Raw genomic sequence first — 27,858 nt, forward strand, 5'->3', positions numbered from 1 at the left:
TCCTTACCCCGTGTTATCCGCTGAAGAAGTCACGTGACGTGACGATACGCGTTAGGATTGGAGCACGGGACTCTGCCACAGACCAACAGCAGGAGACGAGCTCGGCGCTCGTGGATGCTATACACTGTAGCTGTTTTTAAATGTAAGTTGACTGGATGGTTTTATTTAATAAATTTATCTTTGATATGGGATCACGCTATGTGCGCTTTTCTCTTCCTATACCATATATCATTACTCTACCTGACGAGCACTGAGGAGTGAGGCACAGGGACAGACTGAAGATTGGAGATACCCCTAGAGGCATACGAGCTCGGCGGTCGTGGACTGATGCCCACACTCACTTTAAAAAAGTAAGTGCAACTTCCCCTCCTTTGTGTCTTGCCCCCCTCCACTGTGGTCGTCACAGAGTCACATCATATGCTGTCCATTTTTTGTCTTTTTATATCCCGCCTGGCATTTTTACCACCATCATCACCTGCCTAAACTGGACTCCCATGCCTGCTAGCTATTTGCAACACAAGCTGTATGCCTTACAGCTGTAAGGTATGCGGCTTGCAAACACGGAGGTGTCCTCACTGAAGATCCCCCTCCCCTCACCATTGAAACTGTTTTGTTTTTTTAGTTACGAGCTTTTTACCTGGTGACGGGACTGATATTTATCCACTCCTGGGGACTTGTCACTTACAGCTCGTCAGAGCTGTCACTCATGTGCTAGTGTGATACTAGCTCATACCCATTTTGGACTTATTTAATGTTTTACTAATTTTAGATTGTTATTTCTATTCATTCACAGATATTCATTTGTGTCATTGGATTGTAGAGTGTTTTACTTTGCCAGCACTTTCATTCATCCATTTATAAGGCCTGCTTTACTTAGGAAGCTACTTTTACTGATTTACCAATTCACTAGTGTGATACACATTTATTACGTATTTCTTGCTTGCATTTTTTATTTGATGTCAGCAATTTTTTATTTTCCACTTATATATGTTTTCTAGCATCTAGAGCCTATAAGTGCGTTTGGCTCACTTATACATGAACCGGAACCGACTCCATCCTTGAAGTGGAGGAAAATTGTCACCACAAAGCGTCAGCCCTTACTTTCTTAGTACCGGGTAAGAATGAGACAATGTAATTGAAACTTGACAAGAAAAGAGCTCATTGCGCCCCTCTGGGAGAGAGGCGTTTAGCCACAGATAAGAATGTGAGATTTTTATGGTCGGTAAGAATGAGAACCGGCACAGTGGTACCTTCGAGGAGATGTCTCCATTCTTTCCGATCGCTAACCGCTCTCTGTCCTCAGTCTCTTAATTGCACTCCGCAGGTGACAATTTCTTGAAAAAGTAGCCACAAGAATGCATAACGCTCTGAGGTAGGACGGTATGACAGAATGGTGCCAACTCCAGTCTTAGGAGCATCAACCTCAAGGATAAAGGGTAACGTAGGATCAAGATGTGCCAACAGAGGAGCAGAAACAAAGGCAGCCTTGAGACTCTCAAAGGCCTTAATGGACTCCGAAGACCAACTCTGTGGGTTAACGTCCTTTCTGGTCATATCAGTCAGGGGCTTGACCAGAGACGAGAAGTTACAAATAAACATAAGATAATAGTTGGCAAAGCCAGGAAAACACTACAGAGGGTGTAAACCCATGGGTCGGGGCCACTGTAGTCACAGTAATCACATGACCCACTGTCGGAGCCATGTGACTGCTGAAAGTCTCTCTGGGTCCATCGAAAAACCAGCAGTGGAAATGACATAGCCCAGGTATTTAACCTGTTCACGATGGAATTCGCATTTCTCCAATTTACAATAGAGATTGTTCTCTCTTCGTTTCTAAAGCACACGACATCTGTGTGGTGGTTCTCCAGGGACTTGGAAAATATGAGGATATTGTCGAGATAAACCACCACACATAACTGCAACAAATCTTGGAGGACATTGTTAATAAATTCCTGGAAAACTGCCGGAACGTTACAAAGGCCAAATGGCATTACAAGGTACTCATAACGGCCTTTTCTGGTGTTAAATGCAGTTTTCCACTCGTCGCCCTCCTTAATCCTCACGAGATTGTATGCCCCTCTCAAATCAAGCTTCGTGAAAACCGTTGCTCCCTTGAGTCGGTCAAATAACTCCGTAATCAACGGAATCGGATAAGCATTCTTAATCGGGAAACGATTGAGACCCCTATAAACAATACAAGGTCTCAGTTCACCACTCTTCTTCACAAAGAAGAAACCAGCACCAGCAGATGAGGATTTGCGGATGGAACCTCGAGGGGGTCTGTCTGCAACATACTCCTGCATGGCCTTATCCTCCAAGACCAACACCCTGCCATGAGGGGGTATGGCACCAGGTTGACAGTCAATTGCACAATCATACGACCAGTGTGGAGGCAAACTACCGGGTTCAACTTTGTCAAAGACATCGCTAAGATCGCAGTACTCCTCCGGCAGGGAGGAGAGTGAAGAGGAGCACAGGACCTTGGCTACCTTCTGGAAGTGTGTCTTACTGCATTGTGGCGACCAGGAGAGAACCTCAGCACGGAGCCAATCACAACAGGGGTTGTGCCTCTGTAACCAAGGATAACTAATAACCAGCGGAAACTTGGGACAACGGAACAGTCTCATGAGTCACATGGGCAGGCTGTAGAGGTCTCCCATCAAGAGCCTCAATGGCAAGTGATGGGGCAGCAAAGTCGAGTGCTTCAATACAAAGGCAGCATCAATGAACAGGCCTGCAGCCCCAGAGTCGTTTAGAGCCTGTATCTCGACGGACGACTCGGCCCAAGAAAGGGTAACGGGAACCAGGGGCTTATCCTTCTAGATAACTGGGGACGAAACAACGCCACCTAAGGTCTGTCCGTGACAGGACCTCAAGGTTCGGGCGTTCCCTCGATGGGGTAGGACAAGACTTCAAAAAGTGACCTGCCTGGCCACAATAAAGGCACAATCTCTCCCTCTTCCTAAGGGCTCTCTCATCTGCAGAGAGACACATGAAGCCCAAGTGCATAGGTTCACCTTCACTGACCGACTCGGTACCAGGAGGCATGGGAGGTGAGGGAGGCAAGGGTGGGACTGCAAAGCTCGGAGACAAATGTACAGGAGGCTTCTGCAACTGAGCCTTAGGAGTATTTCTCTTAGCCTGGAGTCAATAAGCATGGCAAACGTGACCAACTTCTCCAGCTCAGTGGGTATATCTCTGGCTGCTATCTCATCCTTGATGGTATCCGAAAAAGACCATGAAAAAAAGCAGCCACGAGGGCCTCATTGTTCCAAGCGACCTCTGGTGCCAGAGTACGGAATTCAATGGCATAATCTGCAACAGTTCTCATACTCTGATGGACACGAGGCACTTGGCAGCAGAAGCGGAACGTGCGGGAATGTCAAATACCCTTTTAAAGGAAGCCACAAACTCTGGGTAACTCAGGACAATGGGTTTTTGCGTCTCCCATAGAGGGTTTGCCCAGGCCAAAGCTCTCTCAGAAAGCAAAGATCTCACAAAACCTACTTTGCTTCTGTCCATGGGAAACGCTTGGGGCAGCATCTCAAAGTATATCTCAACCTGGTTGAGAAACCCTTTGCATTGGACTGGATCGCCCCCAAATCGCTGGGGAAGCGGAGCGGAACCAGACATGCCTCTTATAGAGGTAATACTCGAGGCGGGTGCCTGAAAAGAGTAGCAGGGATGGCCTGCAACACAGGTTGTACCAGAGTAGCCACAGTGGAAGATTCCAGGTGAGCCGTGTGACTCAGGAGCATTTGTAACGCCATGGCAAACTGATCCATGCAGTGATCCTGCTCACCCAATCTAGAAAAAATATTACCAACAAGTGGATTGACTGCATCTTCTGAATTCATGGTCTTCGTCTCATGTCAGAAACCATGAATCAGACCGAGACAGAAGTACAGTTAAATCACACTTGTTTAATAATAAAAGTAAATAGAACAAACGTTAAAACATAGCCAAAGTTCGGTAACCAGAACCGATAGTCAGACAAGCCAGAAAGTCAGGAAGCCAGGAATCGGTGTAAGTTTATCAGCAAGCAGGATCTGGAGCTAAAAGGAATGTCAGCCAAGCATGCGAAGGCAGAGATCATCTGGGCTGGATGGCTTAAGTAAGCAGGACTGACGAGCAGGATATCATCAACAGGTGCTTCACTGTGGAGCGATAGGAGTTGGCAATTAGCCGACAGCTGAGCGGCCAGCTCAGAGAAGGAAGGGCTGAGCCCAGCCCTGACAGGTACATAAACTCACCCACCAGTCTGAACCAAAGGAGTGTCTGGGTGACCCTCAAAAATGAATAACAAAAAAGGTTAAGACAGAAGAAAAGAAGAAGAGAAAGAAATAGAAGATGTTTGGACCAGGAATCCCCCGGCTCCAAGTAGTGTAATATATTAATGCGGAATGTTACAAACCTGGGATAACAAACAGTCCAATTTTCCAGAACCAAAGCTCTGAGCGCAGAGGAGTCTTGCAAAATCAAGCAATGGGGAGAGTGCATAGATTCCTCCCAGCATTGTAGATCACACATAATTGAAGGAAAATTGAAGGCCCAATAGCACCGCTATGAAAATAAGAACAACGTTGTTATAAAACCAATAACCATTATATCAATATGTGGGTCAGACCTAAAATTTCCATCCTAAAAGTAAAATGTAGCCAAAAGAGCTGGAACTGTTATATATAAGGCACAGGTTGCATAGCTACACAGAAAAACAAAACAAAAGAAAATGTATTCGCAGTGGCTAAAGTCCTATATTCGGACCACTGAGAAGCCACCACCAAGAAAACGAGGATCAACTAGCGATATATAGCAAGTTCTCATGATGTATGACAAGAGGTTGTAGATTTCTTTGTTGTCAAAGGTAACCAGAGTGGAGAGAGCGAGGTCCGCTGGATCTGGGCTAATTCCGGAACGAAGGACTGTGAGATAAACCCCAGCTTTAATAGAATATTTTCACCTTCGGTGAATGTAGAGAAGAAGTAGGATTTGCCATTCTAAGTAAACTGAAGCCGGAAAGGGTAGTTCCATCTGTAACAAATATTTAGTTGAATCAATGGTGACAGCAAAGGTTTGAAAGATAGTCTTTTTTGAATAGTGGCCTAGGAGATATCTGCACTTGAATCTTATGACACTCAATTTCAAGATTCGGGTGTTCTCCTAGCGTAACGCATAACTACCTCTTTAATCCTGAAGAAGTGGGGTTTTCACGGTCACATCCCTTGGGGGTCCATCAGGTTTTGGAAAAACAAGGGCCCTATGGATGCGATCTATTTTCATATGGGTTTCATTGATGTCCGGCACTGCAGATTGTATAAAGGAATAAGTGATGGAAGTGACATGTTTCACCGTTTCCAGAAGACCTCTGATACGAAAATCATAGCGCCTAGTGCGATTTTCAAGGTCATTAATTTTAGTATAAGCCTCCTCAAGGCGATCTTGTAGATCCATAATCATGGTAGAATTTTGCGACACACTGAACTGTGTCATCGACCTTGCTCTCCAGGCGGTTTGCTAATTCTTGGAAATCCTGCTTTATTTCAGAGACCAATTTGTCAGTGGCTTTTGCCAGCTCCCCCTGTAACAGATCTGCAAAACGAGCCAAAACTATGGTGTTCCCTGAATATTGTGGTTGGACAGGTGCGGAGCAGGGGGCTCTACAGGGTTGTCTGGGTCAGACTCCTGACTGCTGGGTTGGCTCAGAAAGATATCTGCCATCTCCCTGTCTAAAGCCCCATACACACTATCAGATTTTCTGCTGATTTTTGTCTTCAGATTTACCAAAACCATACAGTGCAAGGGCCTGCCTGATTACATACAAATTGAAACACCTAAGGTTTAATCTCATATTATATGGTTTTGGTAAATCTGAAGCTAAAAATCAGCAGAAAATCTGATAGTGTATATGGGGCTTAAGGCTGAGGAAGCATGTGAATCCTGGCCTGGAGATAAGGCTGCAGCCTGCGAGGGAGACCTTGCAGAGCTGGATGGTGAGCAGGGGTTGTCAGAAAGCTCACCTGTAGCTGGAGTGGCTGTGGAGGAGGCTTTGGTTTGGTTCTCTGTGGAAGCTGCTTCTCTCCTTCTGTAGCTGGAGACATGTGAGTGCTGGCTCCAGTCACCATCTTGCCTCCTGCCCGTCGCTGAAGTCAAGTTGCGGGAGCCGCCTTGGTATTTTTCAGTAATCCACTAAGGCATGCAGTGGATTGCCGGTCATCCCTGCAGGTGAGTCAGGAAGTTGTGAGGTGGGGGGCTGCTGAATCTCGCCGTTAATGCCGGGAGTGTGCTAAGCTGCTTACGAACACATCTGCCGTCTGCAAATTCGCTCTTAAACTAACCCTTTAACTGAGCAATTACAGTAATTGCCTTTTGCCTTGCTCTTTTGTATGGATGCCTTAGAACATGCAATGAAACCCTTTTTCAGAATGACTCTAATCTCCATTCACATGCACAGAATCTTGTGTCTCAAAGCCTGCACAGCTAAAGCTGCCTGTAAAAGATGCCTTATGTGTAAGTTCTTGATGTCTTTGGCGAGGCAATTGACAAAATCATGAAAGATCTCACAAAAAGGAACATTCCACAGCAGAAGTTTCCAAAACCCCCTTCCTCTGGAGCCATGTAGAGTGCGTAATCGCTCCACACTGGCTTCAAATTCAAAATATAAGTTCAGCCCTTTTTCTCGGCATCAGACTTGAGTCACACAGCCCATTTCCCAATTAAGATGCTCCCTCACTCCTGTGTGGGTGGAAGTCTGTTACAATTTGCTCGCCTCTGCTCTACAGATGTATCAGACTTGTGGGTTCAATCAGTGGTTAAACTCTCTCTGAGCTCACAAGTGGATATTGAGGTCAATGAGATATCCCTCAGTGAGATTCTCCATGAGACTTCTAGACCTCATTGTAGTCTCCTTCAAGGCTGTTCCATTGGCCCAATTTCAGTCAAGACCTCTCCAGCACAAGATTTGGCCTGGAACAAGCATGCTTCTTCTCTCGACCTACCCATTCTCCAGTTCAGCCAAGCAAGATGTCATGATCTTTAGTCAGGCTCCGAGACCAGTAGCTGAAGCGTGGTCCCCACCGACCAGCTGGATAAGTACAGAAGCAGGTCACTCTGGAGGATGACATGGGCTCACCTGATGTGGGGGGTCTGAATACTAACTGGTATTCGCCAGAGCTCCTGATGGTGAAGATGGTTTTTGCTGCATGTTAGTACCAGGTCGGCGTTCTCAGGATCTCCCCACCAGGAGATGAGCAAGCTGGGGTTCAATAACAGGTAGGGATAAGCAGAAGTGTGGTCAGTTAATAAGCCAATTCTAAATTAAATTTAAATTGAATGGTGTGTGTTTAGTATCACTTAACTTCTCTCTGCCTGCAGATATACAGCTTTGAACCCATTAGGTATATTCCCTTAAATGCTTTCTCCTGCAAAGTGGCCTTTTCGGTTGCTATCATGTTTGTCAAATGTGTTGCTGGTTTGGCAGCTCTCATTTAAGGAGCCATTCATCATCCTTTATTCATAAGGGGGTATTCATCTTCCACCTCAAAGAAGACCTAGTCCTTCCATATTTGTGCCCTGTTCCAAAGCACCCAAAAGAATTTGCTCTTCGTTGCCTGGATGTAGATGGACTCTCTATTTGTCCTATCTCTGGGACCTCATGAGGGATATGTTGCTTCCAAGGCAATCATCAACTGATGAATAGGACAACTAATCGCTAGTGCTTACACTCTAAAGAACAAAGCTCCTGTACTTTTACATATCCAGTCCACCACGTCAGTCGGTGTTTCCTGGTGGGCATTCTAGAACTAGGCCTCTGTAGCCCTATCTTTTAAGGCTGCCACCTGGTCCTTTGTTCATATCTTTCAAAGTTTTACCAGTAGACATCTGCCTAGTATATATTTCATACCAGACCCTTATCCGAGCATGCAGCCTGGCAGGCCAGGAATGAGGGGGAACAAGCAAGCGCCCCCACCCCCTGAACAATACCAGGCCACATGCCCCCCCACCCCGTTCTTTTTCACATTTTTATATTCCCGGCAATGTTCTTTACACATTCAACTGTCAGCTGGGAATTCTGCTGACAGCTGATAACTTACAAGTTGTTAAAGTGATTGTAAAGTCATGTTTGTTATTTTTATTGAAAAAAAAAATGTTATACTTGCCTCTGTGCAGTGGATTTGCACAGAGCAGCCCAGTTCCTCCTCTTCTCGTCTCCCTCTTCTGTGTTCCCAGCCTCCCCCCATCCTGTTAAGTGCCCCCACAGCAAGCAGCTTACTATGGGGACAACCGACCTGAGTCCATTCAGACATGGAGCTGTGGCCCGTCCCAGCCCCCTCTCTTATGATTGGCTGACTGACTTTGACAGCAGCAGGAGCCAATTGCGCCACTGCTGTGTCTCAGCCAATCAGGAGGCAGAGTCTCGAACAGCCGAGACACTAATGGATTTCACTGGACAGAGTTGGGGCTCAGGAATTAGGGGGGCCGTTGCACACAGAAGGCTTTTTATCTAATCTTAATGCAATCTATGACTTTCTGACTTTACAACTCCTTTAAGAACACAGCATCTGGCTTCCTGGCCAGCTCTTTAACAACCAGCTGATCACTGGTTGTTAAGGATGCCGGCTGCCTCCGCTTCAAAAAAAAAAATTGCCAAAACGCTGCTGCTCCAGAATGCACTGGCCCTGAGGTTTTTTACAGCTTCTAAGCACCTATGCCACCTAAAGCTCCTAAAATCCTATGTGTGCATGGACACATACAATAACATGGAGAGGTGTTTTGAAGCTGAAAAAAAAAAAAAAAAACGCCCGGCGCTGCTAAAACGTGCATGAGGCCTCTCTGTCCTATATTATACTCCAAGATATAGAGTTTAACCACTTGGCCCAAATCGCTGTCATTGTACGTTGGTACTTTAACACTTAATACCATTGTTATGGCAGCAGCTAGCTGCCATAACCCCCATATTTTCTGAAATGACGAGCATTGCGCTTTATGATAAAAGTGGTCTCCGCGGCGGATTCACCTCAAGTTCACTTTTATCAGGGGCAGGAGATTGCATCCTCTCCCCTGACAGGCCTGGAACTGAGTGAGGGAAGGATGGCCCCTGCTCAGCTCCATAATATTAAATGACGGAAGAGACATCAAACGTCCCTTACGCCCATTGGTCTTAAAGGGGAAGAATTTTTTTTTTATTGCATTTAAAGTGGAGTTCCACCCACTTTTACAACTCTTCAGCATCCCTCACTAAACTGTGCACTGTAAACAAATTGGATATTTTTTTTTTTTTTCTCAGCACCTACTGTATATCTGCTGTATTCATTTTTCACTTCCTCCTCCCTGGCCGCGACCCATCGCATCATTTCCTGTTTGCAATGCCTTCTGGGAAGGGGCAGCAACTTCCTCTGAAACTGCCGTTGCTATGGAAACCTGACCTGAAACCTATTACACTGCTTGTGCTGCACTGAGCATGTGCGAGATCTGCAAGGATGAGATCCAGGAAGAAATACAGTCTGGCTTCAGATGCCCACACTTAAGATGGCCACGGCCTGCTGTAATTTTATAAAATAACAAACTACTGCTATAAACTAACAAAACAGACCTTAGTTTATAGACTAACTTTACTAGAATACATTAAGCTTGTGTATTATAGGGGTATTTTTATTTAAAAAGTATAATTTCGGCCGGAACACCACTTTAAGTGTAAATGTGGGATCTGAGGTCTTTTTGACCTCAAATCTCACATTTAAGAGGTCCTGTCATGCTTTTTTTCTATTACAAGGGATGTTTACAAGTGACCCAAAACATCTTTTTTTAAAGCACAGTGTAAAAATAAAAAAAAGTAAAAGAAATAAAAGAAAAGCCAAACTTTAACGCGCCCCATCCCGTCGAGCTCACGTGCAGAAGCGAACGAATACGTAAGTCGCGCTCGCATATGAAAACAGTGTTCAAATCACACATGTAAGGTATCACCGCAATCGTTAGAGCAAGAGCAATAATTCTAGCACCAGACCGCTTCTGTAATTCAAAACCGGTAAACTGTAGAAATTTTTAAGCGTCACCTATGGAGATTTTTAAGGGTCAAAGTTTGTCGCCATTCCATGAACGAGCACAATTTTGAAGCATGACATGTTGGGTATCAATTTACTAGGTGTAACATTATTTTTCACAATATAAAACTAAATTGGGCTAACTTTACTGTCTTAATTTTTAAGTCAATGTATTTTTTCCCAAAAAATTGCGCTTGTAAGACCACTTTGCAATAGGGTGTGACATAAAGTATTGCAGCGACCGACATTTTATTCTCTGGGGTGTCTGAAAAATATATATAAAAAGTTTGGGGGTTCTAAGTAATTTTCTAGCAAAAAAAAATATTTTAACTTGTAAACAAGTGTCAAAAAGAGGCTCAGTCCTTAAGTGGTTGTAAACCCTGGTAAAAAAAAAAAATAGCATAGCATACTAGCTCATTATGAATTACCTGAGAACGAAGCCCCCACAGCTGCCCTCGTCTCCCCCTCCGGCCGGTGACATCTCTCCCAGGGGTTACTTCGGGATATCGTGCTCCGGCGCCGTGATTGGACGCGGGAGCCACTGGTAACGGCACACAGACTGAAGCAACGGCACGTCTGTGTCATCGGCACATGCAGGGGATATCTCCTAAACCGTGCAGGTTTAGGAGATATCCTGGGTAGCTGCAGGTAAGCCTTATTATAGGCTTACTTGTAGCATAAAGTTGTTGTAATGGGTTTACAACCACTTTAAAGGCATGTCAAAATTTCTCATTTTGTGTTTTTTGTAGACTGCTATAACCAGGTTTCCTCCCTTCTTTTGTCATAACAAAAGGGCAATGTCTAGCAGCTGAACTTCCCAACTTGTTTATTTTGCATGAATCATTTGGGGTCATTGACACCACCATATGGTTTCTGCAGTTGGGCAGAACTTCACATTTTGGTGGAAATCTCTCTTCACAAGAAACTTGCAATTCATCATGCTATCAATGACACAAAACTTGATTTTTATGAATGTGGTTTGGGATTTTACAATCTGCTACCATTAGCAGTAGTCAAAATATCCTAAAGTAAAAAACTTTCCATAGAAACTGCATGTCAAAATGATAAATAGGTAGATCCAGAGATATAAGCTTTTGAAATGCTAATGAAAATCTTGGCTTTTCCTGTAAAATCCTCCCCCTCCCCCTCAATAGTTCCTTCAATAGGAGGGGTCACACATAGGTTAGTTAATAATGCCTTATTGTGTGCCAATGCCTATATATATTGGGTAAAATAAGTATTGAACACGCCACCATTTTGCTAGGTAAATATATCGTTAAAGGTGCTATTGACATGAAATCTTAACTACATGTCGGTAACAACCCATGCAATCCATTCATACAAAGAAACCAAAACAAGTTCAGAAATTAAGTTATGTGTAATAAAATGGAATGACACGGGGAAAAAGTATTAAACACACTAACTGAAATGTATTTAATACTTTGTACAAAATCTCTTGTCGGTAATGACAGATTCAAGACGCTGCCTGTATGGAGAAACTAGTCGCATTAATAGCTCAGGTGTGATTTTGGCCCATTCTTCCACACAAACCTCAAATTGTGCAGGTTCTATAAGCCTCTTCTATGAACTCTGATCTTTAGTTGTTTCCATAGATTTTCTATTGGATTCAAGTCAGTTGATTGGCTGGGCCATTCTAGCAGCTTTATTTTTTTTCTTTGAAACCAATTGACAGCTTCCCTTGGCTTTCTGTTTGGGATTATTGTCTTGCTGAAATGTCCACCCTCGTTTCATGTTCATCATCCTGGTATACGGCAGCAGATTTCTATCAAGAATGTCTTTATGCATTTTGACATTCATCCTTCCTTCAGTGATATGAAGTTTGCCAGTACCATGTGCTGAAAAACAGCCCCACAACATGATGTTCCCATCTCCAAACTTCACTGTTGATCTAGTGTTTTTGGTTTGATGTGCAGTGCCATTTGACCTCCAAACATGGTGTGTATTATGGCATCCAAAAAGTTCAATTTTGGTCTCAACTGACTAGACTATATTCTCCCCGTATTTCACAGGCTTATCTAAATCTTGTGCAGCAAACTTTAAAGAAGCTTCAGCATGCTTTTTCTTCAGTAATGGAGCCTTGTGTAGTGAGCATGCATACAGGCCATGGCAGTTGAGTGCATTACTTATTATTTTCTTTGAAACAATTGTACCTGCTAATTCCAGGTCTTTCTGAAGCTCTCCGCAAGTGGTCCTTAATCACCACCCTCTGCATATGCTCCTATAACCAGTTTTCTGTCCAGGTACATACTTGATCATCAATGCCAAAAGACCTTAAAGTGTTTGTAACCCTATTAAAGCAATTCACTGCCTGCCCCTCTCCTTACCAGGAAATAATGCACAGTATAAGTGTTGCAATAGATGCTTCTAAATACCTTTTTGTTAGAGCTTCAGGCCGGTCACATGATTCCGGGCCGCTCTGATCCCTGGGCTACAGCCAGAGGGGCAGAGCTCTCACTCTGACGTCAGCCAGAAGGTCACGTGACCGCCGTGCTGGCTGCTCAGCCCCTCCTGCTGTAGCTTGGGGATCGGAGTAGCAAAGCGGCCAGGAGTCACGTGACCGACTTGAAGATCTCTAAATTTTTTTAAAAAGGGTATTTAGAAGCATTCCTTTTCAATAAACACTTATACAGTGCATTATCCCTGGATAAAGGGGAGGGGCAGGCAGTGAAATTTTGTTAGTTTGTTAAAGTATTACAAATATTGGCAGGAGGAGGGAATGGAGACAGCTCACACAGACACACTGAGCTGGCAGGAAAGGGAAGGTGGAGAGGACAGAGGGGGCAGAGGAGAGCTGTGGATGATGCAGGGGTAAACTGATCATGGTAGTCAGGGCTCAGCAGCAGGATTTGCCCCTTATCGCTTGTTTTACAATGTATGTTTTCATTTTAAAATGCTGTGTTCTCCTGAAGTGTTGAACATATTTGATTACAGAGAGAATGTTACTGGTGTACTTTACTAGGCAATCCAAATCTGTGCCCATTATTTCACGGTCAGGAATGCGCCTTGTTTATTTTAGTCTGATTGTTAACCTGTTATGTTTTACATAGGTATATAGTTAGTCAGGGTGAAAAAAGACACAAGTCCATCTAGTTCAACTTAAAAAAATCATGCAATTACATGTACACAATACTTCACCTACAGTTGATCCAGAGGAAGACGAAAAAACCCAGCAAAGCGTGATCCAATTTGCTACAGCAGGGGAAAAATATTTCTTCCTGATCCCCTGAGAGACAATCTGATTTTCCCTGGATCAATTTTACCTATAAATGTCAGTAGCCAGTTATATTATGTACATTAAGGAAAAAATCTACTGAGCTGGCAAGAACCACCTCTGGAGGGAGTCTATTCCACATTTTCACAGCTCCTACTGTGAAGAAACCTTTCCGTATTTTGAGATAAAATCTTTTTTCCTCTAGACAGTGGTTTCCAAACTGCAGCCCGGGGGCCAGATTTGGCCATTTGCCTGCTTTTATCTGTCCCTCAAGGCACTATTTCATCCACTGATGCCAATAATGGGGCACAAATCCCCCCACCGCCACCAATGAATGGGCACAATTCCTCCCAATGACACCAATAATGGGTCACAATTTCTCCCAATGATGCCAACAATGGGGCACAATGACACCAACTATGGGGCAAAATTTCTCCCAATGACACCAATGATGGGGATAATTTCTCTCAATGACACCAATAATGGGGCACAATTTCTCCCAATGATACCAATGATGGGGCACAATTTCTCCCAATGACGCCAATAAAGGGGCACAATTCCCCCCACTGACACTAAAGATGGGGCTTTGTTTTTTACCACTGATGTCAGGACCTTTTCTACTTCCAATGGCCACAGTCCGGCCCTCCTAAAGTCTGAAGGACAGTAAACTGGTCCTTTGTTTAGAAAGTTTGGAGACCCCTGCTCTAGATGTAGAGTGTGCCCCCTTGTCCTGTGTTTTGAATCGTAAGAAATAATAATTCCTTTGTAATACAGGGAATTTTGTTTTCCATGCTTTAGTCACCTACTATATCTCTAAATATTCTGAGTATTGGTAACGCCTTATATTGATGCCTGAATGTTGAAGCTTTATGGTGCTGCGTAATTTACATTTGACAATGCTCTACTCAAAGTACTTTTTTTTCCCTTTTTTGTTTTTTTGCATTACCATTACAAAATGTAAAACCCAATAAAAATTATTTTGAAAAAAAAACAGCTGCACGTTTTTTGTAGAGGGTGCTGGAATCTGTGCAATTTACAAACCGTCCTGCTCCCGCATAGATGTGAACCTAGTTTTATACTGTGTGGAAACAAAATGCAATTCAATCTAAGGGCCCTTTCACACTGAGGAGTTTTTAAGCGCTTTTGAGTAAAAAAAACAAAAAGTGACTGAAAAGCTCAAGAAAAATGCTTCCCTTTAAAATCAATGTTTTCACACTGAGGCAGGGCACTTTTGTGGCAGTGAAAAAAATCCTGCTCGCAGCATCTTTTGGAGCATGTTTAGGGAGCTAAAACAAGCACGCCAAAAACTATGAATACTTCAGACTCATAGGAGTAGACAGATCCCGTGATAACCTACTTGCTGTAAGTATGCTTTTATCCATTAGCAATTGGAAAAAAATGTATTGATATACAGTCAGGTCCATAAATATTGGGACATCGACACAATTCTAATCTTTTTGGCTCTATACACCACCACAATGGATTTGAAATGAAACAAACATGATGTGCTTAAACTGCAGACTTTCAGCTTTAATTTGAGGGTATTTACATCCAAATCAGGTGAACGGTGTAGGAATTACAACAGTTTGTATATATGCCTCCCACTTTTTAAGGGACCAAAAGTAATGGGACAGATTAACAACCATTCATCAAACTTTCATTTTTTTATACTTGGTTGCAAATCCTTAGCAATCAATTACAGCCTGAAGTCTGGAATGCATAGACATCACCAGACTCTGGGTTTCATCCCTGGCGATGCTCTGCCAGGCCTCTACAGCAACTGTCTTCAGTTCCTGCTTGTTCTTGGGGCATTTTCCCTTCAGTTTTGTCTTCAGCAAGTGAAATGCATGCTCAATTGGATTCAGGTCAGGTGATTGACTTGACCATTGCATAACATTCCACTTCTTTCCCTTAAAAAACTCTTTGGTTGCTTTCGCAGTATGCTTCGGGTCATTGTCCATCTGCACTGTGAAGCGCCGTCCAATGAGTTCTGAAGCATTTTGCTGAATATGAGTATATAATATTGCCTGAAACACTTCAGAATTCATCCTGCTGCTTTTGTCAGCAGTCACATCATCAATAAATACAAGAGAACCAGTTCCATTGGTAGCCATACATGCCCACGCCATGACACTACCACCACCATGTTTCACTGATGAGGTGGTATGCTTTGCATCATGAGCAGTTCCTTTCCTTCTCCATACTCTTCTCTTCCAATCACTCTAGTACAAGTTGATCTTGGTCTCATCTGTCCATAGGATGTTGTTCCAGAACTTTGAATGCTTTTTTAGATGTTGTTTGGAAAACTCTAATCTGGCCTTCCTGTTTTTGAGGCTCACCAATGGTTTATATCTTGTGGTGAACCCTCTGTATTCACTCTGGTGAACTCTTCTTTTGATTGTTGACGTTGACACACATACACCTACCTCCTGGAGAGTGTTCTTGATCTGGCCAACTGTTGTGAAGGGTGTTTTCTTCACCAGGGAAAGAATTTTTCGGTAATCCACCACAGTTGTTTTCCGTGGTCTTCCGGGTCTTTTGGTGTTGCTGAGCTCACCGATGCATTCTTTCTTTTTAAGGATGTTCCAAACAGTTGATTTGGCCACACCTAATGTTTTTGTTATCTCTCTGATGGGTTTGTTTTGTTTTTTCAGCCTAATGATGGCTTGCTTCACTGATAGTGACAGCTCTTTGGCTCTCATATTGAGAGTTGACAGCAACAGATTCCAAATGCAAATAGCACACTTGAAATGAACTCTGGACCTTTTATCTGCTCCTTGTAAATGGGATAATGAGGGAATAACACACATCTGGCCATGGAACAGCTGAGCAGTCAATTGTCCCATTACTTTTGGTCCCTATAAAAGTGGGAGGCACATATACAAACTGTTGTAATTCCTACACCGTTCACCTGATTTGGATGTAAATACCCTCAAATTAAAGCTGCAAGTCTGCAGTTAAAGCACATCTTGTTGGTTTCATTTCAAATCCATTGCGGTGGTGTACAGAGCCAAAAAGATTAGAATTGTGTCGATGTCCCAATATTTATGGACCTGACTGTACATTTGGCTATAGATACTAATGTTAGTGTATGTTTTTACATGCTGTATTTCTACAGTGTTTTGCAGACCCACACCTAAACATGTTTGTAAATGTTGTTAAAAATACATTCTCCAGACATTTGTAGTAGTGTTTTAAGATGCAAAAAATGTAAATATTTTAATCTGTAGGAATCTGGCTTTCAGAAAATATATTGCTGAATAGGTCTTTAATGTAGACTGATGTACTGTGTCTTTTATTTGTAGGAGTAAGAATTGGCTTGGTCACCAAGTATATAAAAAAAAATGCCATCAAGCACAGCAGTGCAATTAATCTTGATGGGCAATACGTCCTTGGAACCAAGATTTTACCTTTTCATCATTTAAGAGCAGTCAGAACAGTGGTTGCTATGAGCAATTTCATTGTGCACATCTATAAGGGACAATAGTAATTTTTACTCATAGTGTTCTTCTCTTTCCTTAGGCTCACACTATTTTCTCATTGCTTGGAATGGACCATGCATATGTCACCTCTATAGGGAGATTGATTGGGATGGTAACATTAAGAGAGGTAAGTACCATCAAGAAGTGATGGAAGAGAGAAGACATGTTAACGGCACTAATAAGAATTGAATTCTATGACAGTTTAAACAAGCATTTTGCAGCCCCTTTTCACACTAAATCTCCAGATTCCCTAGTTAAAAAGTTAAAATGTAAAAAACATAAATGTTACCATTAATGGGATGAGGCACACAACTACCTTGATAAAAGTCTATGTGAACCTTTGCCTTTTAAAACAACCCATGAAATGTGTGTGTGTGTGTGTGTATGTATATGTGTATATATATATATATATATATATATATATATATATATATATATATATATATTGTATGTATGTGTATTTGTGTATATATATATATATATATATATATATATATATATATATACACACACACACATTCTTTTCCCTTGTTTAGAAGTAATCACATGACCTCTGTTCTCAACTGCATAAGGGGCTTAGAGAGGTGGGGTTGGAGATTTTTTGGGAGGATGACAGGGCATGGCAACAGCAGCTATAACACAAGCACAGTCCTGTGTAATATGCAGAGACAGCAATGCACTGTGCAGAGCTGGACATGAGAGCAGGGGACAAACAGCAGTACACTGAGCTTGCCAGTGAGGAGCAATGCAGGCGTGCTCTCAACAGAGGGCTTACCGCTGAAACACAGCCAGGCTCTGCTTCCAAGTAGAATGCAAAGAAACAAGCTGACCACACTGGGATGGGTGTGCTTCCATATCCTGGCATAGTCAGTTTGAAATAAGAAAGTAGGGGACTGGCAGGATCACAAAGTATTTTACAGGAAGGAAGGAATGCAAAGAGAACAATATACTTTTTTTAATACAACTACATAGTAACGCAGACACATCAGAAACGTGAAATTTAAGTATATGTTACCCTGACATTTTATATCAGATTTCCCTCAAGTGAGCACTTTAGGCAAAGTGAGGGAGAAACATTGAGAATAGGAATTGTTCATAGTGTAGATTTGTCTAAATGACATAGTGTCCAGGTATGTGTTTTTCATTTATTTCAAAATAGCAAGCAAGTATCTGCGCTATCCAATAATATTCTAAGCAGCCAGCATAATTTGTTTGATCAGCAAAAGTAAATCATATAAAAGTCCACACATGGAAGTTCAGTCTGCTTACCAGATCGCTAAAACAAGCAGGCATGTAGTGGATGAACCACAATAGCAGCTCCGTTCTTCAGCTTCAGAACAAACTTTAAACCAGGGACAACAAAGATGGCGGCGGGAAGCGCTATTGGGAAGGGCACTGCTGACCGTTTATGGTTATTGACATACACCCTGTATGAGAGTCCTAAGAAGCTGTGACAGTGTAGAAAGGTCTGATGATTAACCGCAACCCTGGTTTGAAGTTTGTTCTGAAGCTGAGGAACAGAGCTGCTATTGTGGTTTATCCACTACATGCCTGCTTGTTTTAGCTATCTGGTAAGCAGATTGAGCTTCCACATGGTGCGATGTGCCTTTCTACACACACTGAAGTTGGTGACGGGTTTATCTACTCTTCCCCCTTGGATTTCTAATTTTAGCACTGCATGTGGACTTTTATATGTTTTCATTTATTTCAACCGCAATATAATAAATGGGATCTTTTTTATTCCAAACGCATATTTTTATCATACAGTACTTGACACAGAAACTGATTATAAACTCTGAGTTATATGCCACTACCTTCGGGTGACTGGACACTGGCAAAAGCTGCACTGGGTCTGCCCCCTAGTATCCACTATGTAACTCCACCCACTCTGTGAGGATTTGCTAGTGTCCTTGTTGATTAATGCCTTCTCTTAGAGACATTTCCTATTTTTTTCTCTAGATTTAATTACTTCCCTCAACTGACACTTCTGTCAAGATCTAAGTGTTTACTGACTCAATAGCTCATTAGCACTTTCCTGATTGGAGACCCTTGTGTACAACTTTGGAACTGTACCCTAACCACACCACCACTGGACTGGCCTGTAATCTTTGCTTCGGGCTCTGGATCCTACATTGGGCACTCACCTTGGAACAGGACGTGGCGCAACAAGTGTAGTTATATAACAATGATTCCGCGCTTAGGAATAAGAGACAAAATGAAGGGACTGCAGCCCCCCTGTAAATGGGGATCACCTAGGTGAAATCCAAAAATGGTTAAAATTCTATGCAAGGGGAAATGGCGCTGTCCGGCTCTATGCACATATAAAAGTACTAAAGTAAAAAATGAAGTGAGAAAATATATACAAATATTACAATGGGTGGTGTGTGAACACAGCGTAAAAAGCGCTAGAGTGTATAAATAAATATTACCCCTAGTGGGTAATAAAATAAAGTGCACCGTGCTCCTAGAAGTGAAGAATGTGCCTAAATCACAATACACAAATGCCCATTATGTGTGTATCAAGTTCCATAAGTGTATGAGGGAATGTGCCCACAAGGGCATGGACAATGGTGATAATCAAGACAGTGTTCTATAATACAAGCAAACAGTGGCAGCATTAAAAATGAAAAAAATAAAAATGTATAAAAATAGATGAAACATATGAAAAAAACGAATGAGAAAAATCCCCAACAGGTGTAATAAATATCAAGGATTTGATCAAAGGAGGAGTGGAACACTGACAACTACAGGAACAAAACTCACCCTGCAACTTTAAGGGCAGCCTGAGTCAATAGCTACTTCCTACTTGTAGTTTTTAGCACGCTGATCACAAGGCTTGGGGTGTTCTACTATTACGTCGTCTGTACACACAGCTGAGCCCCAGTCCAGGGAGACAGAGACACAGAGATCCTCCATCCCAGCAACCCTCTCCGGATAAAACACCCCCAGACGGAGGAACGCTCCCTGGATTCGCCAGCGGGATCTTTTCACTCATACCTTTTACCCCTGCAGGGGTGAGGTAGTCCGGTGAGTGCAAGCACGAGTGGGGGAGCAGTGGATGACTGGGATGATATTTGTTGTAGCTGAGGTCACTTTCTTCTATTAAAAAGGACACTTTTCTTTCTTTTTTTGGGATTTTTGATCTTGGACTTTGATGTTTTACACATTTTATAATCCTTGATATTTATTACACCTGTTGGGGATTTTTCTCATTCATTTTTTCATTTTTTTCATATGTTTCATCTATTTTTATACATTTTTATTTTTTTCATTTTTAATGCTGCCACTGTTTGCTTGTATTATAGAACACTGTCTTGATTATCACCATTGTCCATGCCCTTGTGGGCACATTCCCTCATACACTTATGGAACTTGATACACACATAATGGGCATTTGTGTATTGTGATTTAGGCACATTCTTCACTTCTAGGAGCACGGTGCACTTTATTTTATTACCCACTAGGGGTAATATTTATTTATGCACTCTAGCGCTTTTTACGCTGTGTTCACACACCACCCATTCTAATATTTGTATATATTTTCTCACTTCATTTTTTACTTTAGTACTTTTATATGTGCATAGAGCCGGACAGCGCCATTTCCCCTTGCATAGAATTTTAACAAGTGTAGTTAGCCACAGGGTGCTATACAAATCTAGGGTTGTGGCCCATTCTTATGGTACCCAGAACCTGAAGATACCTCTGAGGGTATGCCTGGTTCCTGGTTGATGGTTTGCATGTCATGATTGCTCTTTAGTGTACACTTCATCCTTATCCTACAACACATACTGCAGTGCTTTGCACACAAGTGGCTCATAAAGCACAGGTGTACAGAGACCTGTACTGTTGGTGGTTTTTCCTAGCTTTATTGTCTCAGTGTTCGGCCTAACAGGATTTAATATTATAGCATTATCCGATTCAAATTTGGCAGTCATTGGACCTTCCAACCGTTTTGGGTAAAGAGGTAGTCCATAAGACTCTTAGCTGTGCACTTACAGGCACCGTTTTTTTGGTGACAACACAAGCTGGTTGTTTGCTCCACCCCCTTGAAACAGACTTTGGATATCCGTTAACGCCTGGGTTGCCGCAAACCCCATAAGTCCCTGGCTGTTTCATGAGTATCTTGCAATAGAAGACCAAGGGGGAGTATTTGATTGTTTGCCACCCCCCCAAAAAATGAAGCACCAGCCGCCACTGGTCTGGAATCCTGTGGCTTAAAGCCTAAGTGACTGATTTGGATGCGAGACAGATGACTTTTACTCATGCCATTCTTTAGCTATTTCCTCAGTGAACACATTGAGGCAGCTACCTATGGCAGCGGGTACAGACCCCATTATCCAGTCTCACAATTGCCTCTGGAATATGTATCCCCCACCATTTAGGGTTACATCTATTCGCTCTCTCAGGCAAAATTATCATCTACGGTGGTCCTTCCGGTCATGGCAAATCTTTCCCCCCAGAAGCCCACCAGAGCTGCTAAAAATCCTTCCTTACATTAAAGGTTCACCCCCCTCTTATTGAGGTAATGGGGTAGTCTACTGACACTGACCTCAACTATGTAACTATTACTGTAAGAGCAGCAAGGATGTGGAACTCCCTTTCACAGGTGGGGGTCTCAGCAGGGGGCTTTGATAGTTTCAAGAAACTATTAGATAAGCACCTGAACGACCGCAACAAACAGGGATATACAATGGTAATACTGACCTATAATCACACACATAGGTTGGACTTGATGGTCTTTTTTTCAACCTCACCTACTTTGTAACTTTAGAGCAGAGTTGACTCTAGCACAAAAATTGCTGTCTTCTTCTCTCTAGTTTTGTCCATTGATATTAACTTAGGAAAAGAACAAGATTTTCTTTAACCCTGTTCTCACTTGTTACAATGGGTGTTGGTATCCTTACCTACTCCGAAAAAGATTTACGATCTTAAAAGGTGTTCCGCCCCTTACGAAAAATAAGTCAGCAGCTTACAGCTGAAAATACAGATTTTCTGATCGGCTGTCGGGTGCTGCTGCCGCCAATTCTGGTAAGGGATTGGCGGTGGCTTCACAGACTATTCCCTACTGTGCGAAGCACGCTACGCTTTCTAATTGTCGCAGAGGAGGAGGGGGACTGAACTTCCAAGGGACGGCGCTATCTCCAGAAGTGGGGAATGGTACATGTCAAACGGGTCCCTGTTCCCCCTTCCCTCCTGAAAGGTGCCAAATATGGCACCGGAGGGGGGGAGGATACAGATAAGCGGAAATTCCACTTTTGAGTGGAATTTCGCTTTAAAGCCCAACTCCAGGAAAATGATTCCCATACAGTGGGACTGTGCATGCACTGCACGGGTTAGCTGCTCATTTTGTCTAGGGGTGAGGAGAAGGCTTATATTCACCTGATCCTTAATCCCACCGGAAAATGGCACTCCCCCATGGTCCAGCGAAAAACGTTTGCAGGTTATTCTTTCCTCCTGTCCATTTATCCTTGCAAATTTTCTCTTACTGACGAGATTGACTATTCCCCTTCACCATGTGCTTGGGGTGCTAGATTACTGGGTTCTTCCTCAGCCAAGAATCCCTCCAGAGTTTGTGCCTTTAGGCCTCCAAACACCTAAATTCTGTCTGCTCTCCATAATACCTACACGCTTTTGGAAGTGTATTTTTACAGACAGACCTTAGTACCTAGACAATAAGTTATCTAGACACCCTCTCAAGCTTGACACTCTTGGCCATGTCTCATTCATCAAAACTTTTTTTTTTTGTTGAGACCTTCTCGTCAACACTATTCTATTCATTGCGGCTTCTCCTTGAAACAGCACAGTTATAGTTTATTACTCTCAGGTTTTCTGTACCGAATCCCCACTACTTGAGTTTAATTACACAGCTTGGAGCCCTTAATTCCTTGTTTTGTCATAGTATGTCTTTCCTAGCTTTAGCTCTCAGACCTTGTCTTGAGCCCTAGTGCACCCTTTCCTACCCCTTCCACAGCTGCTGTTCGCCAACTTCCCATTCTGGTCTGTACTCCTGCCTAGGCCTTGACCTTGGTGCAGGGTGACTTATTGCCAAATTGTATTGGAAAGGGTTGCAAATCTCCCATTCCAAAGGTTTTCTGGGTGGTTCCCCATTTCCACTAGGGTGCCCAGATGTCCCGGATTGCCCAGGATTGTCCCTCGATTCATATTTGTGTCCCGTGTCTCGGGCACTTTCATTCTGGGACAATACAGTGTCCTGGAATGAAATAAGGACACACAGCCACCCTGGTAAACGATTGCCAAACTGGCTGCTAGGGCCGCCCCGCCTCGCGTCTAGCAACCAGTGACGTCATATTCGCAGTCAGTCAGAGGCTGAGCGAGGCCTTACCTAGAGCTGCCCTGCGCAGCGCTCCGAGTCTACCTGCCTCCTCTCCTTCTCCACCTCTGGCCACGGCAGGAGCAGAGAGAGAGCAGCCAGAGTCAGAGCGTCTGTATCTCCTCTTGAGTCCTGACCGCCCCAGCAGCATTCTGCAGTGCTGGCAGTGGCACTGCTGGCTGGCTTAGATCCACGGCAGCTTGTGCCCAGTGCCAGTCCCGGGGCCAACGTATAGCTACGACGGTTTGCGGGATCGTGCTGACCTGCCGCAGTATGACGGCGGCTGGTCGGCAAGTGGTTTGGAGAATTGAATTGTCATGTTTGCTTTTATTTTTCCAAAATTTGGCAGAAAAAAAGTATCAAAAACCATCCTTTTTTGGGTGAGTGCGGGGTGGGGGGGGAGGGTTCCCTGAATGGTAGTTTGGAAATGTGGTCACCCTAATTTCCACCCATGCTCCATTTCAGTTTTTGGCACTGGCCTTGCTCAGCCATTCTCCTTAGTCTATGGATACACAACAACCTGACCAGGCAATATCCTGATCTCTTTACTACCCAGATCTTCACTACATTAGTGCATCTCATCCTTGCCCCCTTTACACCCCCATTCAGGTAGGTTGATTCATCCTGCTCTGTAATTCTTTGCAAAATGGCTCCACCTAGTGGACTGATGGGGAACCTCATCTTGAGTTTCCTACTCATACCTCATTCTATATATACTTTGGCCTGGCCCTGCTTATGGCATTTCAGTTTAGAATCATGGAGATCCTGGTCAACTTCATACATCCTCTCCCTATCTGTGAAAACTTTGCACTCCTTGCGCCACCTTCTATTGCAGAGGACTCTTTCTTGTCACCCATTAGGTTTTCTGCAGGACCTTGTGGCCATTTTGAGTCCTGTCTTTGAGTGTATTCCCTTTCTGAGGAATCCTCATAATATCCAGGCTTCCTGGCTCCATCAGCAGCAGTACCTTTTATCTCAGACTCCACCTGAGTATGGGGTAGCCTCGAGGCCGGTGTTCTCCCATGTTCTCCCTTGTTTCTTGTCTCTTGGAACCTTCTGAATTTTCTTGAAAGCCAGTATGACATCTCGCCTCCTGCATCCCTTAGGGGTTAGGGGCCAGGCATGATATCTATGGCTGTATACAATGCCCCCTTTTCTCCTACATTCCTTTACTAAAATACTCTCCCACCCAGTGTCTGGTTGGTCATTGCCCCCCTTTTTTTTCCCCCCACAGAGCTTCAAGCCTTTGGGAACAAGTCTCTTCGTGTCCCCAATGAGATTAGGTTTGAGGACCTTTAAATATCTATCTAGAGTCTGAATGCCTCCTTTGAGCCTGAAAATTCTGTTTCACTTTCTCCCAAACTATGGTTGCTAGGTGGCTGTTGGGTCTCCACAGTTGTTCCAGCAGAGAAATGCTTTTTCTTGTTAACAGTGTGTTTTGGGCTTGTATGCTGCCCTTTTTGTTTTTTCTGTGGGCCTGTTAGTGCTGCTTAACTGTATTGTTGCACACCTCTCAATTATTCTTTTTGGGCATCCAATTGTCTCTGAATTGATTCCTGTGTCCTGTACTGCAATGCAGTGGTTCTCAACCCTGTCCTCGAGTACCCCCAACAGGCCATGTTTTGGGAATTTCTCTTAGATAAAATAGCTGTCCAAAATACCAAGTCATTGACTCTGATTTAAAGCACCTGTGCAAGATGAAGGAAAACCTGCAAACATGGCCTGTTGGGGGTACTTGAGGACAGAGTTTAGAACCACTGCTGTACTATACAATAAAGAGAAATTTTGACAAATTGCTAAATCCAGTATCTTTAAATGCGTTACAGGACACAGGTCCCTCCTCTCTCTCTTTTCTATGATCTCTTTATTGCTTGCTAACAAAACTATAGTTCTGTGTAGTGGGCAGGTTATATGGGGAACATTAGGGAGCAGAACCAGCGCAGCTTTGCCTGTGTCCCATCACCTGTAGGCAACAACATATAATTGATGGTATATGAAATGATTCCTGTGTCCTGTACTGTACTCCAAAGCACAGAATTTATGGGTACATCAGATGACCTTTTTCATATAGCTAAATGGATGCAGTTTACTGCAGAAAAACAGACAAGTGTAAATGAGCCCTGTGATTAAATCATTTTTTATTTCAGCTCCGTAAAGCCATAGAAGGCTCGGTGACTCAGAAGGGTGCAAAGGTACGTCCTCCTTTGGCTAGTTTTCGGGACAGCTTCACAAGTAGCAGTGAGACAGAGACTGCCAATGTCAGCAGACTATGGGAAAGAAGTCGACGGCACCTTCTACCCCGTGAGTCCAGCCCATCTGACAGTGAAGACAAGTGACCTGGTTGTCAACTGGTCACCATTCTGCATCTGGAGGATTATGGGACATCAGTACTGCCACCTGTGTCACAAAAAATGATGCACAGATGAACATTTAAATCGGAGTCTTCCATGCCAGCTCCAGGAAAATACACGATGTACTGTGGCCTCTTTTGGCCTTCAATCCAAAAAGTGCCCTATAGCTTCTCAATGAAGCCCACACACGGCTTGTGATAATCACAGGACTGGGTGCAATCTAGGACAGATGTGGTACCAGTGGCTGAACAAAAACTGATCACCTATAAATCAGTAGCCATATATTTTATATATCCACCTGATGTATGCTGGAGATGGGGGTTTAACACTGCCACTAATTTTTAATGCAATTTAACTAAATTAATGTAATTTGTGAAGCTCAAAGTTCTAAAACCAATGTAGAATGTCTAGGTAGCTGCTATAAGGTACAGCACAACTAACCAATGTCCTAGTGACAAAGGTTATAGCTGTCCTGTTTTTCGAAGCATGAAAAAAAAATATTTTGGAGTGCCCCAAAAAAAATAATTTTCTGTATAGAAAGAGAAGGAATATTTGCCACAATAAAATTCTAGATAGACCTCAGGTATACTATAGTTAAGAAAATAAATGGTATATGATATGACACAAAGCACTGCCAAATCTTCCTTGTCAAACTGTGACTCTATGGGGAGATTTACTAAAACTGGTGCATATAGAATCTGGTGCAGCTGAGCTGTGCATAGCAACCAATCAGCTTCTAGGTTTTTATTGTCAAAGCTTCAATAAGAGTCCTTTCACACTGAGGTGCTTGAAAACTGCCCATAAAAGCGATTTTGAGGCGTTGGCAGTGCGCTTTTTTGAAGGTCCCATGACTCAAAAACTGCTTCAAGAATCATTTTGAGGTGCTTCCCATTCATTTCAATGGAGAGGGGCGCTTTTTTTTAGCACTCCAAACATGCTTCACAGATGCTGCTTGCGGGAGTTTTTTCACCTCCCCGCTAGGGCAATGCCCCAGCGTGAAAGCAGTCATTGATTTTAATGGAAATAGGTTTTCGTGAGCTTTTCAGGATCTTTTTTTTTTTTTGCGCCAAAGCACTTGAAAAGCGCCTCATTGTAAAAGGGCTTTAAACAAGCTGAAGTTAAAAGCTGATTGGTTACTATGCACAGCTGCACCAGATTCTGTGTGCACCAGTTTTAGTAAATCTCCCCCTTTATAATCTTCTGAGGCAGCAAAAATGTTTAGGTTCACCTGCACAATTTCCAGGATATACTGGCACTAGAGACATTTTTCTCTGTTTTAGGAGAATGTTCTCTTTATTTTATGAAGTCTGCAAAATGTGATAATGTCACCTCTCTGATGAGAGTAGTCTGTTTTTAGGTGTATGATTACAAGGTACTTCTGCCTTGCCAGTAATCTGTTTTACTCTTTCATCATCTTGTTTTGTTAATTAAGAATAATTTTCTGTATTTCTTACTTGGAGTTATTTAATAGATATGCTCACCATTTAATGTTAAATAATAATTACTTATTCTAATATTTTGCACCGTGACCTGACTGTTTATTATACTATTGTTATAAAAATATGTTTGACGGGGTAAGTAGAGACTTTGTTTAATTGAGTTTGGATACATCCCTTTAACCTTTTTGCTGCCAGGCACTGTGCTCCATTTTTACATTCAGGTGGCCAGACCATTTTTGCAGTTTTTCCTTTGCTTTTTTTATTTTTCACTTATAGCTTTCAGAGTTTATAAAAGACCCCCCCCCCCCCCCCCCAACCATATATTTTCTGAAAGCAAATGACCAGTAGAATAAAAAGAAAGTGCCACTAATTTTTAAAGTCCCACGATATTGGCGCAAATGTTTATCAAAACAATATTTTTACTAAAAATCCACTAAAAATATTAGTAGATAAAACCACAGCAAATTTTACAAAATTCCTACTTAATATAAAAACTTAACCTGTGTTGAGTTAATAAATAAGAAATATTTGTAAATTTTAAACTGCGCCTTTTTTGCAAAATTTAGTTAAAATCGAACGTACCCAAAAATTTCCCTAAAAATCTGAAATCTGTAAGTGAAAAATTAATTCCTCCAGAGTTTGTAAAAGACCCCCCAAACCATATACTTTCTGATTTTTTAGGCCCTGCGGTATCTGCGAAAATGTTTTTATCAGACAATATTTTGATAAAAAATACACTAAAACCATTATTAGCAGATAAAAACACAGCTAATTTTACAAAATTCCTGCTAAATTCCTACTTAATATAAAAGCTTATCCTGTGTTGAGCTAATAAATAACAAATATTTGTAAATTTTAAATTGAGCCTTTTTGCAAAATGGTATTGCACAAATGTTTATCAAATCACTATTTTCACAAAAAAAATTAAAATCCTTATTTGCACACACAAACACACTATAACTGATGGAATTCCTGCTAAATTCCTA

The 27,858-nt window shown here is 42.6% G+C and overlaps 1 protein-coding gene across 3 annotated transcripts in view; it reads left to right on the forward strand.

Moving 5' to 3' along the window:
* CLCN2 (chloride voltage-gated channel 2) overlaps positions 1-26,949 on the forward strand; it is a 571,730-nt gene extending 544,781 nt beyond the window's left edge. For all 3 annotated transcript variants that reach the window (XM_073626607.1, XM_073626608.1, XM_073626609.1), the window contains 2 exons: positions 16,792-16,878; positions 25,230-26,949. In XM_073626607.1, coding sequence (XP_073482708.1) covers positions 16,792-16,878; positions 25,230-25,418 — 276 coding nt within the window. In that variant the 3' untranslated portion in view covers positions 25,419-26,949. The remainder of the gene's footprint in view (positions 1-16,791; positions 16,879-25,229) is intronic.
* Positions 26,950-27,858: the final 909 nt, after the last annotated feature.

This window comes from Aquarana catesbeiana, linkage group LG04 (assembly GCF_042186555.1).
Source record: "Aquarana catesbeiana isolate 2022-GZ linkage group LG04, ASM4218655v1, whole genome shotgun sequence".
NCBI classification, from domain to species: Eukaryota; Metazoa; Chordata; class Amphibia; order Anura; family Ranidae; genus Aquarana; species Aquarana catesbeiana.